Source organism: Podarcis tiliguerta (assembly GCF_965153285.1).
Source record: "Podarcis tiliguerta genome assembly, chromosome: 16".
Classification (NCBI taxonomy): domain Eukaryota; kingdom Metazoa; phylum Chordata; class Lepidosauria; order Squamata; family Lacertidae; genus Podarcis; species Podarcis tiliguerta.
In genome coordinates this window covers 12627381-12642998 of record NC_139549.1, presented here as the reverse complement: position 1 = coordinate 12642998, position 15618 = coordinate 12627381, and the positions used below count along the sequence as shown (strand labels likewise).

General features: G+C 50.9%; 1 protein-coding gene across 3 annotated transcripts; it reads left to right on the top strand.

Annotated features, from left to right (window-relative positions):
• The first annotated feature begins 2958 nt into the window (after positions 1-2958).
• On the top strand, positions 2959-11770 carry FKBP2 (FKBP prolyl isomerase 2). Of its 3 annotated transcripts, none has more exons than XM_083418674.1 (6): positions 2959-3097; positions 5293-5471; positions 10178-10290; positions 10970-11016; positions 11254-11289; positions 11606-11770. In XM_083418674.1, the coding sequence occupies exons 2-6, from the start codon at positions 5304-5306 to the stop codon at positions 11665-11667; spliced, it is 426 nt and encodes a 141-aa protein (XP_083274800.1). In that variant the 5' UTR covers positions 2959-3097; positions 5293-5303; the 3' UTR covers positions 11668-11770. The 3 variants fall into 3 exon arrangements, with proteins under 3 accessions (XP_083274800.1, XP_083274799.1, XP_083274798.1); XM_083418673.1 differs by having other exon boundaries at positions 3091-3672; XM_083418672.1 differs by lacking the exon at positions 2959-3097 and adding an exon at positions 4338-4561.
• The last annotated feature ends 3848 nt before the right edge of the window (positions 11771-15618 follow it).

Here is a 15618-nt window from a genome sequence, read left to right as displayed (position 1 = left end):
TGGTGAAAGCCTGCTGGGGCTGGCAGCAGCACAATAGGGAGGCAGGGCAGGGAGGCAGATCTGCTGCCTGAAGCAAATGGCTTCAACTTGCCTAATGGATGGGCCGCCCCTGATGATGACACCAGTGGCCTCCTCTAGGTCTCAGGTTTGGGCCCCGAAATCTCGGGGTCTGGGGTGCTCCTGACCTGGGCCAACCCTCATTATTATTATTTTGCTAAATTTATAAATTTATAAGCCAGCAACTTACACAGGGGTTATATTCCAGGGATTGCACCTAAAGCCAAAATTGCACATAGTCAAAACACATTGGGTGCAATGGCGGTTGGGATTGCAGAAGTCTTTCCCCCCCTATCTGCCCCCTTAATATATACTGTATATTTTTTAATCTTTCCCAAGTCCATAAGGCTGAATGTGCACAAGATACATGCACGCAGGTTGTGGGCTTACTGTACAGTACTGTAATTCCTCCAAAGGATCCCAGGGTGGCAAGCATGTCAGTACCAAAAGAATACCCTGAGTGATTTAGCCACCAATCCCTTTTCCCAGGGAGCTGTAGCTGTGGGAGGGGAATAGCAGTCTCCTAACAACCCTAGTTCACAGACTTTTCAGTTAAAACAGGAGGGGGAAACATTTTTTCAGCTTGAGGGCCACATTCTATTCTTGACAAGTTCCTGGGGGCCACATGTCAGTGGTGGGCGGGGCCCAAGGCAAAAGAGTAACAAATGTAAATCTTACCTTTGTGCAATTGGTTGGTTTCTATATACACATTCTATTCCCCATCCAGATAAGCAAGAGCATTATCACAGTTCAAGGACAGATTCCAGCCAGGCAAAACCCTCAAGGAGGTTGCAGAGCTGGGCTCTGGAGGAGGTGTGGCCTGGGGAGAGTCCCAAGGGCCAGATGGAGGGCTGTGGAGGTCCATGTGTGTCCCCTGGGGCTGAGGTCCCCCGTCCCTGGGTTAAGAATCAAAGACGCCCAAGAGAAGCACGATAGAGGATGATAAAAGCATGTGTTGCGTGAAGAAAGTGGGGAGGAAGGCGATTTACCCACCCTCTCTTGTAATAATGAACTCGGGGCTAGCCAACAAAACTGACTGGCAAGACATCCAGGACAGCCAAAATAAATTTAATTCACCACATAGTACTTTGTTAATTTATTGAATTGGCTGCCTCAGGAGGTGGTGGTGATAGCCTGGCTTTGAAATGGGATAGGACACATCCATGGAGGAAAATCGATGGCTCCAGGATTTGGGAGTGGGCTCAGGCACTGAACTCTCATTGGGCCCCCATAATTTGGAAGAGCCATGACGTGCAAACTGAGACTTCTCCCAGGCTACTCCTGATCTTCCTGGGTGTTTTGTTCGAAGAAGATGTTGCAGCGCCATGGGTCTTGGGGCCCTGGTAAATACCAAGCGCTGCCAACCTTCTGGAACCAGCCTTACTGCCACAGCTAAAATAGAACTTCCATGTCCAGAGGCACAATATCCAGAGAACAGGGAGGCCAATTACAGGGGAGGACTGTTTCCTCCATCCCTTTGCTTGTGGTCTTCCCGAAAAACATCTGACTGGCTGGCCTTGGAAACAGGGCATTGGATGAGAGTGACCTTTGGCCACATTCAGAAACAAGATTCTTGGAAGTGGTGGGGACCTGTGGGGCCTCCTAACTTGGGTTCATGTCCTATGGGCAGCCTGGGACACAGGGCCATGTTTTTCCCAGGAATGGGCATTTGGAAAAGCTGCCCTGTGGGGTTTCCAAGCAGACTTTGGCCCTAACCTTGGAAGAGTCAATATTTACAGAGTCCAGTTGGAGGCCTGAATGTTGAGTTGGGGGGAGAAATCTCCCTCCGCAGCCACCTTTCCCAAGGCCACTACTAAAAGCTAGGGAGGGAGGGTGGGTGTTGGCGCACAAAAATACTAGAGTATCAGGGGTGAATGACCCCCTCCTCTTGCTCCAGTTTGGTTTGCATCATGCAAGGAGAGGCTGCAATGCAGTGGGTACAGCACATTTGGGGAAGGGCCATAGCTCAGCGGTAGAGCATCTGCTTTGCATGCAGAAGGTTCCAGGTTCAATTCCTGGCATCTCCACGTGTCCCTGGCAAAGACCCGACTGAAATCCTGGACAGCCACTACCAGTCAATGTAGACCGAGAGCTAGATAGATCCAAGATCTGAGGCAGGTTCTTGTGTTCCGAAATTTACCTGACTGTGCGGGGGGGTGTGTGTAGGAAATCACTTATGAATGTCTACTGGGGAGTAAGCCCCATTTCCCATCAGTGAGATTTGCTCCAACGTCAGTGTGCATTGGACTGCTGAAATAAATGGAAAATATTAAATCAATGAATACATTAAAAATAAAGTGCATGCCAAGGAAGATTTTGCCCAATGATATTTTTTTAAATTAAAATCAATTTTTATTGTTAACCACTTGGGAGCTGGCTGAAATTTAGGTTTTACAATGCGTGGGGAGAAAGGAAAATAAATTAAATAAACAATTAAAAAATAAAACCGCATTAAGGAAATAATATGTTCCAAAATTTCACCAAGAGGCTCACTTTACGACAGACTTATTTGTTGGAAGCCGCCCAGTGTGGCTAGGGCCCTCCTAGTCAGATGGGCGGGGTAATCATCATCATCATCATCGGAGCCACGTGATGAAGACGAGGCCACTTTCAGAGAGTCCGGGGAGCCCCCTTTCTCCACTCCAACACCAGGGGGCGCTCTCACACGTCAGTGCGCCTACTGCAGCTCATATGCCTCAGCCCAGAGCGGAAGTGATGCCTTGCCCTTGTCACGTGCGAGTCGTGGCCGTTATATTTTTTGTATTTTGAGGGGGGGGCATGCCTTTATTTCTCTGATTATTTCTCCCATGTCCCGAGAGAAGAGAACTAGAATCGTAATGCCGGTCATTGATTTTTATAAAATAGCTAGCCGAGCGCCTGTCGCGTGGGGCCGCGCCGATCACGTGACGGCGGCCAACCTGCCTCGGGGCGGGCGAGGGAACATGGCGGACCCCATGGCTGCTTCCCTTGTTGTTAGGCAAATCAGCGTTGCGAGCCGCGCATGCGCAGAGGGGGGTGGTATCCGTTGAGGAAAGGAGAGGTGAGGAGGGGGGGCGGATGGGGGGTCCTGAGGAGACGGGGGGACAGGGAAGGGGGGCGCCCAGGAGCTGTGGACCGAGCGAGGGTCGGCGGCAGCAGCCTGGGGACCTAGATATGGGGCAGCCCCAAGAGGCGGGTTGGAGGGAGCGGGGAGGCTCCAGCGGGCCCGAAGGGACCCAGGCGTCCGGCGCACCCAAGTGGGGGGTGGCTGGTAGCGAGGAGGGCCTCGCAGGGCCGGCGGCAACGCAGGGGCCGCAGAAGCTGGAGCGGAGGGACGTAGGGACCCAGGTGTCCTGGGGTCCAGGCGTGGGGGCCCTTGACAATGCGGGGACCCAGGCCCCAGCCGTGGGGAAGGCCCCGCAGGGACAGGGTGGCCCGAGGAGAGTCACGATGGGCAGATGGGGGCCTCGTGGGTTTGGGGGCCCCCTAGGCAGCGGGAGCCTAGAGAGCCTGGGCCGCCCTCCGCCCGGCTCCGGCAGCCAAGCAGCGAGGCAGGAGAAGAGAGCCTCGTGGTGCGTGGGGGTCTGCGAGTCCTGCGTGGCTGTGGCCGTGAAAGGAAAGGGCGCCCCCAAAGAGGTGGGGACCCAGCTCTCCCACAGGGAGGATTGGGAGTTGGGTGCGGGGGGCCCCGGGGTGTTCAGGGGAAGAGGCGGCGAGGAACCAGAGTTCCCGGCACGGGGCGTCAGCCGCAGCCACTCCGGGGGGATCTTGGGGCATGTGGGTCCCCAGAGGGATCCTGTAAGGGGAGCTGGGATGTGGGTCCAGAAGGAGTGGTACCGGGACCCTGCGGAGGCTTCTGGGCAGGTCTGGGTGCCCCGCAAGCCAGCCAGGGCCTCTGATAGGATGGGGCTGCCGTGGCTGCAACGGGAAGCCAGTCCCCAGGGGAAGCAGAGAGAGTGGAAGCCCGAATCTAGGGGTGTCGGTTGTTCCCCAGAACGTAGCCAGGTCTGGATCCCCCGAGAGAAGCCAGTTCCTGCGGGTGGGGGTCCGGGGGATGTCTGGATTCACAAGGTGAGGGATCCCTCTGGGGCTGGGATCATGTGGGTCTGGGCCAAGGTGACAAATTGTAATGAAGAAGATGAAGCAGAGGAGACCAGGGTTTGGACCTTCCGTAAGGAGGGCCCTAGGAAAGGGGGGCTAGGCGAGGGTGGATATGGGGTATCTTAGGGCGGGGGTGCTATTTGGGGGGCATGGGTTGGGGGAGGGAGATACTTCACCTGGGAGGGAGGGGGGAGGAAATGCTAGGCTCATACCTGAGGGAAAGGGTTAAAAATAAGGATGATTTCATATGGGGAGATCCTGTCTAGAGGACTAGGGAGTAGAGGAGGGAGGGTGGAGCAGAGAGACCTTGCTGGATTATTCCTGGGGTGGCCACAGCCCAGTATCCTTGAGAGAATCTGGAGTGGGGTGGCGGCGGCTGCCACCAGGGGAGGGAGCAGAGTCCAAGGCGCCTCTGGCCGCACTGGTAAGTCGGGATCCGGAGGCTCCTGGGGGGACCTGAATGGACAGCATGCTGTTGCATGCCAGGGTAGGAGCTGGGGGTGCTGGCGACTGGGGCGGGAGTGTTGAATTTGCATGAATTACTGTAATTCAAGGATGGGCCTTCATGGGGAGGAGGCTTCTGTTCTGTTCATTGGGGCACCATGTGAAAAACGGGGCAGGGCCCTACCTGACAGTTGAACCTGGGACCTTCTGCATGCAAGGCAGGTGTTTATGACTGTGTTGTGGACCTTCCCAAATAGAACTCATGTCTTGGTATGTGTCGGCATGGAAGGACTGGAGCTCTTCCCCATTATTCCTTTTCCTGTATGTACAAGGACAGTGAACCGAACCCTATGTCTGGCAGCTGCTGAATGGACCCCTTTCCGCAGAAGTGGCTTGCCCAGTGTGGGGCGGGCCTGTCGCGCCTGCTTGCCAGCAGCAATGTCACTGCTGCTTATAGGGAGGGGTGAAGTGTTGGGGAAATCAGGGCTGTGTGGGCACCCTGGTGGAGCCATTCAAGTACTCCCATTGGTGCACATAGACAGCTCCAACTTCCCCCTGCCTCCTGATAAAAGGCAGCGACACCACTGCCAGGAAGCCAGCTCCATTTCCACCTTCCTGTAACATTATGATCAACAAAGCAAGAGATAGTGGTGACGGTAGACTTTTAGCCACAGAGAGCTCTCCCCAGCTAACCAGTTTCTGCCCTTCCAGGAGCTTGTGCGATGCAGGTGAGCCAGGGAGCAACATTACTCGCTCTGGCGCTGTGTTCAGTCTTCTCGCTAGGTCTGGGCACGGAAGGCAAACGGAAGCTCCAGATTGGGGTCAAGAAGCGGGTGGACAACTGCCCCATCAAGTCCCGCAAGGGTGATGTGCTCCACATGCATTATACGGTGAGTGCTGCAGGCGTGATGTGGAAGGGCAGGTCAGTGTTAGCTGAGCACCTTGAGGTTTGCGGGGTCTTTTCCAGAAGCCACGGGGGAGAGACATAATTGTCAAAGGGTGAATTGTAATCCAGTGGAGAACCTGTCGGGCCTTCCATGCATTTCTAGACTCCAGCCACTGCTCTCTCATCACAGAGTTGTGGCTCTTTGGGAAGGCCTGGGGGACCTGCCTGCCTGCCTCCAGGTATTGCACCCATCATCCCTGACTGTTGGCCATGCTCACTGTGGTTGATGGGAGCTGGAGCCCAACAGCCAGGAGGGCCTGCAGGTTCCCCATCCCTGACCTGAAACAGTGAGAGTTAGCAACTCCTGCCAAAATTGGTGTGTGTGTGGTTGCTAAGTTGGTGGGGTTGGGTTTGTTTAGGAAGGCAGACGTCTGTGGGTGACCCAAGTTCAGAGCTTCAACAGAAAGAAATAAAAGAAAAAAAGAATCCTACTGTAAATTAGGCACACGTGTGTTGTGTCTCATGGAACTGTCTACTCCTTGACATCTGAATTCAGCAACCCCTCTGAGATTTCACTAGGAGTATCTCCAAGGCTTTGACGGAAATTTTTGTGACCATAAGGACTAGATGCTTAGCTTTTTAAAAAAAGGAATTCTTGAAGCAACTGAATTCTGCACCCACTACTAAATGCTGCCATTGCAGCATATGTTGACTCAGCTGCTTTTTTCAGCCATGCATCCTTGCTGACTCACACAATGACTGCTGTGTTACGTGGCAATTTGAATGCAGGAAATGGACAACCAGAGAAAAATTCTGTGTTCCCTGTGTGAGGAGGAGAAGGGAGTGGAGCTTTTACCCCCCTTTGGGGATAAATCCCCGGGGGAGGATATGATACCACCTGAGGTATTCTTATCGAACCAGTCGTGGTGGGCCCCTGTCTTAGCATCTCTCTTTACCACCATTAATGCTACTCTTAAGATTCCACCTAACTGGAAACAGAGCATAGTTATCCCAATACATAAAAAGGGGGACCCACAAGATCCGCGCAACTACCGACCTATCAGCCTGTTGGACATATCATACAAGGTTTACTCTAGATTCTTGCTAGAGAAATTAATTGAGTGGGCAGAAGAAACAAAGCTATTCCATCCGGAACAGGCTGGCTTCCGCAAAGGTCACAGCACATCTGGCCAATGTCTTGTTCTACTTACCCTGATTGATAAATACCTAAACAGGTTCAACTGCAAACTACACGCGGCTTTTGTGGACCTGACCTCCGCCTTTGACTCCATTCCCAGAGATAGGCTATGGCAGAAGCTTAGTCATACCAGCATAGATAAGAGACTCCTCCTCCTTCTTATGGAAATTCATAATGACATATCGGCCAGAGTAAAATTCGGCCCTCTGGGAGCTCTTTCTGATTCTTTCCCTCTGAATAAAGGGGTCAAACAGGGCTGCCTCTTGGCCCCTTTTCTATTCAATTTCTATATCAATGACATCGTCACAACTATGAAGGCCCTAAATCAACCTGCCCCCTCCTTACAACAGCTCAAGATCCCCATATTACTCTATGCGGACGACATGGTGATACTGTCATTAACCAAGCTGGGCTTAAACAACATGCTCAGAGGGCTCATGACATATTGTGATACCAACTCCCTTAAAATTAATTTCGCCAAAACCAAAATTCTTACTTTTGGCATGAAAACTCGGAAGTCACTCTGGAATTTTGAGGGCCATTCTATTGAACATTGTTCAGCATTCAAGTATTTGGGTATCATTTTTCAGCATGGGCTTAGCTGGTCAGCTCACCTAAATACAACCATCCTGGCTGCCCGCAGAACCATCAAAGCCTTGGAGAAATTCTACTATGCAAAAGGCGGCCAGCTGGTTCCACCAATCAGAAAAGCATTTATCAGCAAAGTCCTCCCGATGTTATTGTATGGGGTTGAAATCTGGGGGTGGAATTTAAAAACACTACAACGGCTGGAGATTCTACAAAACTCTTTTGCACGGAAGATACTGGGTCTCCCCAAGGGCTCGGTTGCAGCACAGTTAAGAACAGAATTGGGCCTCCCCTCCATTGTTGCGAGAGCCCACATTAGAATTATTAGCTTTTATTGTAAATTAATCAATGCCCCAGGTCCCCTACTAGCCAGGCAAGCCTTTTTAACGTGTTCTCAAAGCAATAAATGGTCCAAGGCCATGGTGACTATTACTGCACGCTACTCTCTCCCAAATCTTGACTCGCTGTCCTCTTGGGACAAACATAAAATCCGGGCCTGGATTCTTACAAGAGACGAGGCCATGGACCGGGCACAGTCCACCTCAGCTCGCCTCTCCATGTGGCTCCCTAAAGTGAAAGTGGTAAGATCACTTGCCAACTACTTGATAGACCTGACGGAGCCCAACTTGAGAAGAGCGTTTACTATGGCCCGCTTCCATTCTATACCCACGGCCTTCCTGCAGGGGATTTATTCTAAGACCCCTATTACCCAGCGTCTATGTCCATGCACAATGAATGAAGTAGAGGACTTCATACATTTCTTTTTCTACTGCCCTATTTATGAGCCAATAAGATCTAAGCTCCTCCTTTTGATCCCGTCCACCATTACATCTAAGGAAGACTGTTTGAAATCGCTTCTTGTGGACGCAAATCCCCAAATCTCACGTGGGGTGGCAATATTCATAGTGCAGGCTCTGAAACTCAGGGCTACTCTGACAGGGTAGCGTGCCCTAGACCTGGACCTGTTTTAATCTTTTTATTACTTTTAACTCAATATGCTGAGTCTGTTCTGGGGCCATTTTGTGCTTTATATATACCCGCATACTAGTTTTTGGGCGCTGGCTATTATATCTTTGCATTATTGTCTTCGGGTAACTTAAATGTCACTACGCCAGCCAAAACACCTGAATTTTGCTGGGCTGCTTGTCTCTAGTTTGTCTTTTTTCTTTTTTGTATTGTCTTATTTTGCTATGGCAGTTTGCTAATGCAATAAAGGTTTTGATTGATTGATTACCCCCCTTTGATTCCAACCATATGGACATGAGGTTACTCTACCTTGTTCCTTTCTGCAATTTCCAGACCTTGTTTGGCCAGAGAACATAAGCAGAGCCCCAGTTCAGTTTCCTCTTTCCCATAGCAGCCAGCCAGTATGCTACTGAATTCTGTGTTGCTGGGAATCACAGTTAGGGAGAGCAGCATTGCCCTCTGGTTCTGCTCGCATGCTTCCCATTGAGAACAGAGTGCTAGTCTAGATGGGCCACTGGCTTCATGCAGCAGAGCTCTCTTTTATGCAGTTAGATCCTTCTGGGAATCCCATAAGCATGACAGCAGTAGCCGCCTCTCACTATTTCCCCCCAGCTAATGGGACTCAAAAACAATCCTGGGGGTTGCATCATGAGATTAGTGTCTGGTAGCCACTAATAGTCTTGTCCTCCCTTTTTAAGTTTTTTTTTTAAGGGATGTGTTTGTTTTATAAATTAAAAATTTATGTGTAAGTGGACCTGGGATCGAATCATGAAGGGTGGGTCAGAAATGTACCAAGTAAATAAATAATCCCCTTTTAAAACCATCTCAATTTGGCAGTTCTCCCTGCTCTGTATGGTGGCAGGATTCCAGAGTTGAGGGCCCCTGGTCATCTGAGCAGCAGGGGAAAAGAGGGTGGGTGTATTAATTTCATGTCCTGCTTGTGGCCTTCTCAACAGGCGTTTCATTAACCATTGTTAGGAAACAGGGCCCTCGACCTGACTCACCTTTGCTCTGACCCAGCAGGGCTTCCGCCTCTCAGGTTCTTATGAGTCACTTTATGCAGTGGAGCAGTGAATCACTGAGTGATAGACGCTCATGTGTGAATGTGCCCTGAGTTAGTCAGTCAGTGAGAGAGCAAGGCTGAAACACCCTGGGGTTTCTTTACTCGGATGGAGCAGGGATGGGGAACTTTCAGCCCTCCAGATGTTGTTGAACTCCCATCAGCCCAGCCAGCATGATGGGAGTTGTAGTCCAGCGATGACTGGACTCCGGAGGGCCACAGGAGGGCCATCCTCCTGCTGTGGAGGGTGTTTGTATACATGTGCTTAGTTAAAACTGCACATAGTTAAAGCTATGGAATTCACTTTATTAAGATGTAGTGATGACTTTTAAAAGAGTAGACAAATCCATGAGGAACCAGGCTATCAGTGTCTGCTAGCCACACTGGCTCCCTTGTCTGTATGTCTCTGAATGTCTGTTGCTGGGAATCACAAGTGGGGAGAGAAGAAGAGTTTGGATTTGATATCCCGCCTTTCACTCCCTTTAAGGAGTCTCAAAGCGGCTAACATTCTCCTTTCCCTTCCTCCCCCCACAACAAACACTCTGTGAGGTGAGTGGGGCTGAGAGACTTCAGAGAAATGTGACTAGCCCAAGGTCACCCAGCAGCTGCATGTGGAGGAGCGGAGACGCGAACCTGGTTCCCCAGATTACAAGACTACCGCTCTTAACCACTACACCACACTGGCTCTCAAGAGTTGCGCTTGGGTCCTGCTTGCGGCCTTCCCGTTGAGGCATCCAGTTGGTCACTGTGAGAACAGGGTGCTGGACTAGATGGGCTCTCTTTGGGCTTACTTCACAGGGCTCTTCTTCTTTTGGGATAATAAGCACAGCATCTTGGATGTTTTAAGAAGAAACCCTGGCTGGCTCACACCCCTTTTAACTTCCGCACTCTCTCATAGGGCAAGCTGGAGGATGGGACAGAGTTCGACAGCAGCCTGACTCGTGATCAGCTGTTTATCTTCTCCTTGGGGACTGGACAAGTCATTAAAGGCTGGGATCAGGGCTTGCTTGGGTAAATTCTTCCTCCCAGCAGGGATCAGGTGTGGCAGTGACCGCTGTGTTGTGGTTGCTGGTTTTCAAGCACCCGAATGGGGAAAAGAAGCAATTTCTCCAGTGGCAAGTCAGAAGCACAGATTTTCACTCTCCCTTCTCAAAGGATGCTGGAAAGCTCCTAAAACTTTATTTATTTGGGTCTCCTGGAACTTTTTTTTCCCCTATAAAGAGCAGAGAATTCCATAATCTGGGCATGACCTCAAGGAAGGGCCTCTGATGTATTCCAACTGCATCTGCGGCACCTTTGGCGGGAATGTTGGGGGAGCGCACTCTGTGCAATTGCACCCAGGAGATCTGGCTGGCATCTTCTAATGATCTTTTGCCGTCTTTTGAAAATCCATCTGTCCCGGCTCATTTTATTTATTAAACTGTCTTGTTAATCAGGACGGTTCATCTATCCTGTGTTTCTCTCCAGTGTTAACTACATTTAGTGTGCTTCTTTTTCATTTGTATGTAATTTTTATATTGATAGCTGCCCCTAGGCAACGTTAGAAGGGAAGGTTAAGTGATATGAATGAAGTAATTATTTTCGAGTCAGATTCCAGCCCTCCTGTTCTGTGTTGCTTTTATACAGCAGCAAAGCCGTGTACTGTACTTGGTTGATAACTGAATTTATACTGTTCCTTTGGTCTTTCTAGGATGTGCGAGGGTGAGAAGAGAAAGCTGGTCATTCCCTCTGAGCTGGGTGAGGAGCTGGAATGTGGGATGGGGAGGGGGAAGAAATCGGGCTCCTGGGTTCAGAACGTGCCCCAGGGAGGTGGCAGTGGCAAGATGTTCTAAGGAGTTGCCATCATCATTTTTTGGCAGGGGTCAGTGGGAGTTGAAATCCCACAACAATCGCACAGATCGCTCCATCCCTGCACTATGGGAACTCTTTGATCTCTTGGGTAACTTTGCCTTTTTTTTCTCCCTTTGCTCACAGGTTATGGGGACCGGGGAGCACCACCCAAAATCCCAGGTAAATCGTGCATGCCCTTTCCCCCTCAGAATCAGTCCTGCTATGGATTCTGAACAGATGGGCGGGGGCTTCCTCCCCACCCCAAGTGAAGTGTTGATACCATGTTATTAACCTGCCTTCTCCCTACTGGCCTTTTAAAAACCAGGAGATGAGAATGGAAGGGCCCCGCTCGAGTTCCAGGCAGTCAGCTGTGGGGCCATCAAAGCTTCCAGGGGCCCTCTGGCACCTGCTCTAGGGGTTGGGATGGGTAGTGCTTCTTCCCAGCACCGCTCCCTCCAGCCTGCACTCGTGATTTCCCTTTCTTTTTTCCCCCCAGGTGGCGCAACCTTAATCTTTGAAGTTGAGCTGCTGAAGATTGAGCGAAGGCAGGAATTTTAGCGACATCTCTTCGGGGGAGGGGGCACGCGGGGAGGGGAGGTAATCTCCAGACGCGACTCAGGATTTGTTGATACCGATGGGCCAAATAAAAGCACAGACCAGAGTTGTATTGTGACTGCAGCGGGTGGCCTGGTGGCAGGAGAAGGGGCAACGCTGTTCTAAGGAGGTGGAGGTGGGGGTTCCTTGGTCTCAAGATTTGGGCTGGTCCGACTTCTGTGGCCGGGGGGGGGGGTATTTGGGTGCAGAAAGCCCCAGTGTCAACCCCTGCCATCTTCAGCAAATATGACTTAAGGTATGTGGACTAGGAAAGGCCTCTGCCTGGAGCCTTGGAGAGAGGCTGCCAGTTGCAGCATACATTACTAGGCTGGGTGCCCTGCTGGCCTGACTGTGTAAGGCAACCTCAGGGGTTCAAGTCCTTGTGGGCGTCTGGTCTCTGGCCTGACCCCATCACCTCCAGGTGGGGCCGGGAGAGCCACTGCCTGTCGGTTTTGATTGGTGTCTGGGCCTCATCAGATGTTGTTGGACTACAACTTCCATCATCCCTGACCATTTGCTAAGCAGATGGATGATGGGAGTTGTAATCCAGCAGTAGGGCTGGGCAATCTATCATCCAAAACCAGTTTGAAGTCCATATTGTGATACGAGTTTCATAATTTTTGACCTGGCAATATTTTTTGGGGGTGTGTGTTTGCTATACTAAAATCACTATGTGGGGAAAACCGGGAAGCCAGCCAATGCTCTATGCTTATTTCAGGCATTGTGATATATCAGTATATCAATAAGTTTAGCTGGTGATCTACTGTGATCTATTCCCAGCCCTATCCAGCAGTATTTGGTGCCCCAAGCTTGAAGAACACAGGTGTAGACAATACTGAGCTAGATTGACTAAGGGCTGGGCTCCTAAGCAAGGCAGCTCCCTATACATGAAATGCAGATAGCTTGCCAGGGACAGGCAGCCTGCGTCTTTCCAGAATCCAGATGGCGTTGGATTGTAGGGTTTGTCGCTTCCGATCAGCCTGGGCAGTGGCCTGAGAGGGTATGGGTTTTAGTTTAGGTACATCTAGAAGGCTGCAGATTCTCCGTTCCCAGAGTATTGGGGCATTGGAAGCCCAATAAAAGACTTGCAGAGCAGGGAAGTCTTGTGCTTTGTGTGTGGCTGGCAGCAGGATTGGGCAGTCATGGTGGCCTGGCTGTCCAAAGCCAGCCTTTCTGTCTTTGGTCTGGCTTAACGTGGGGCCTTGTGCTGCCCCCAGTCTGGTCCTGTCCACCTGCCAAGGGAAAGCAAGCTCTGGAGAATATCGTGTGCTTTGCTGTAGGCGGCACATCCCAGAATCCCCTTGCGATAGACTTCAAGGGATTCTGGGGGCCTTTTCTGTGCTTGTGGCATTGGACCTCCACAAGAGGCGTATGGGGATTTGTGAAGCCACGTTCCCAACAACCTGCGTAATTAATTAATTGAAGCATGCGCCCACTTTGTAGTGCAATTTGGGTTTGTTTCAGGACAACCTGTACTGAATAAACGAGCCGTGAAAGTTGTGAACTGTGAAAGGGGGGGGGGAGAACATGATATAACAGATAAGTTTGCACTGCAGAGCAGAAAACTGCGCGGGGGTGTTCTCCCCCAGTGAAACCACCAGTGTGAATGCTGCTGGGACCCTGCCAGTATTGTCTACTGTGAAAGTGAACAGTTGTGAGCATTGCTGCAGAAGGCTATAGTGAAGGGGCAGGATGGGTGGCTGTGAGGAACTCACTTATCCTCCCTGACAGAGAGGGACTAGCTACAGAATGCCTTTTGCAAAGAGACTGTTCTCCGGCCTCTCTTGTTCAGCATGAAGAACAGTTGAGACAGTGTGTGCGCACGCTGTACTTAAAAAAACACCAACCCCTACAAATCGCATTTGTGCCTAATTTTGCAACCTCCATAAATAATGCCAGTGAAGTGATTTTTGTGTGTGGTATAATTAATTGTTCCTGTCAGGGCTGTGGAGAAACAAAAAATAAATCCTATTTAGCAAGGCACAACTCCCCCTCCCACCTTTAGAGCATAGAAAGCATTGCCATTTCCCACACCCTGATTTCAGTGTGATTCTCACCACATAACTTTCAAGACTCATCCTTTGGCCATAAGGGTTAGAAAGTTGCTCCCCCCCCCCCAATGCCCAAAATAAAATTAAAATAACCTAGGATGTTAAGAACAGAACAACCTGTCTGAGTAGGCCGGAGGCTTATCTAGCACCCAGCATTCTGTTCTCCGTGGCCAACCAAATGCCCCAATAGGACACCCACAAGCAGCATCTGAGTGTAACAGCAACTCTTCTTGAGGTTTCCTGCAGGTGGCATTCATGGGCGTATGGCCTCCAACAGTGGAGAACATGGCCAGGTAGCCCAACCCTCTGAATTTGTCAGATCCTTTTTAAAGCCATCTAGGTTGGTGGCTTATACCCACTGTGAGTTGCTGCAGCAGAATCCCTTGGCACGTGAGTGAACCATTTATGGTTTCTTGGCACAGAGAAGCAGAAGTGGCTTTGCAAGCAAACTACTTCCTTGCATCAACCAACGAGGGAAAGCTGGGAAAAGTATGTGTGCGGGAGAGAACTAAACCACCCCTCCTTCATAAAAACAATTTCTGCCAAGGCCACAGTGAGAAATTGGGTTTGCTTGTGGGTGAGGAACCTGCCGGACCCTCCAGATGTTCTTGGATCTTTCCCATCATCCCTGGCCATGGGGTTGTTGGGGCCCAAGGAGAGCTGGGGAACCACAGCTCCCCCCACCCCTGGATTAGCCTCTTTCTTCAAACTGGGGAGGTTGTGCTTGCTGGCAGAAAGCGAACTCTGGCTTTCTTCCAGCTGCAAGAAATGAGGCACCTGCTTTAAAGGCAACCACGCCCTTTGCGGCAGAGAGCCAAAGGGAGCCTTGCAAGATGCAGCTTTTGGGCGCAGCAGCCAGGAGGACTGCTACACCCTTGAGACAGCATCTCTCTCGCCCTGCCCTGCCCAGTCTGGGAACCACGTCGTGTTTTGTGGCAAGGCTGTGGCTCTGGTGCCTGCTTTCCCTGTTCCTTTCCCTCCCCTCTGGGGCCAGTGCCAACCCCTCTTAGCCATCTTGGTTTGGAAAGAAGAGCCACGTGGAAAAATCAGGCCGGGGCCAGCTCCGGAGGCCAGGGCAGGCCATTTCGCATAACACACACACACAAAACTTGCCTGGTGACTTCAGGCAGGAAACACGAAGCCCGATTAGTTCCAGGCCCCAGAAGACATTCTTTCCTTGCTGAGTTCAGCCCCGCCACAAGTGAAGGGGAGGGGGAGGCTCCGGCTGCGTCCCCACCAGGGACAGCGTTGCTAACTGGGGGACCTGTAACTCTGCACTTGGCCTGGTCTGCAGATGCACTTGGTTGAAAATACTTGCTGCAGGCGGTGAGGAAGGGGAAGAAGGTCCACTGGGGAGCGGGGAGCAGAATCTCCTTTTCATTTCCAATTCACCAGCCTAGCTGGTCCAAAAATCTCCAAAACACTTCTGTTTTTCACTAGTATGAGTGACAATGATAAGCCAGAAGTGGGTATTATTTCATTCATATTCAATGAGCAAAAGGCAGTGTCCATAGCACTCTCCACCCCCAACAATTGCCTTGCAAGATAGGTCATAGGCTGAGAAAGTGACTTGCCCAGGGTCACTATTCCGTTTTCTGGCCAAGAAGGGAGTTGAACCTGGATTCTCCCCCCGCCCTCACTCCAGTCCTACAGACTCGGCCAGGGAGTGACGCAAATGTCCTCCCAATTCACCAGACTAAGCAAACCAAAAATCTCCAAAACTTCAGTTTTTACTAGTACTGGTAATGAATATTAAGCGACAAGCAGGTATTCCTTTTTATAGCCTTTTTTACTAAAGACAGCGGCTGCGGCCCTCTTTTCTCTCTCTTCCTCACCCTTCTATTTCATCCTAAAAGCCACCCTG

Coding starts and splice junctions, on each gene's coding strand:
- FKBP2 (XM_083418672.1), top strand. CDS start 4,375: ATGATTTCATATGGGGAGATCCTGTCTAGAGGACTAGGGAGTAGAGGA. Junction 5,472..10,177: donor TGCTCCACATGCATTATACG/GTGAGTGCTGCA, acceptor ACTCTCTCATAG/GGCAAGCTGGAGGATGGGAC. Junction 11,290..11,605: donor AGCACCACCCAAAATCCCAG/GTAAATCGTGCA, acceptor TTTTCCCCCCAG/GTGGCGCAACCTTAATCTTT.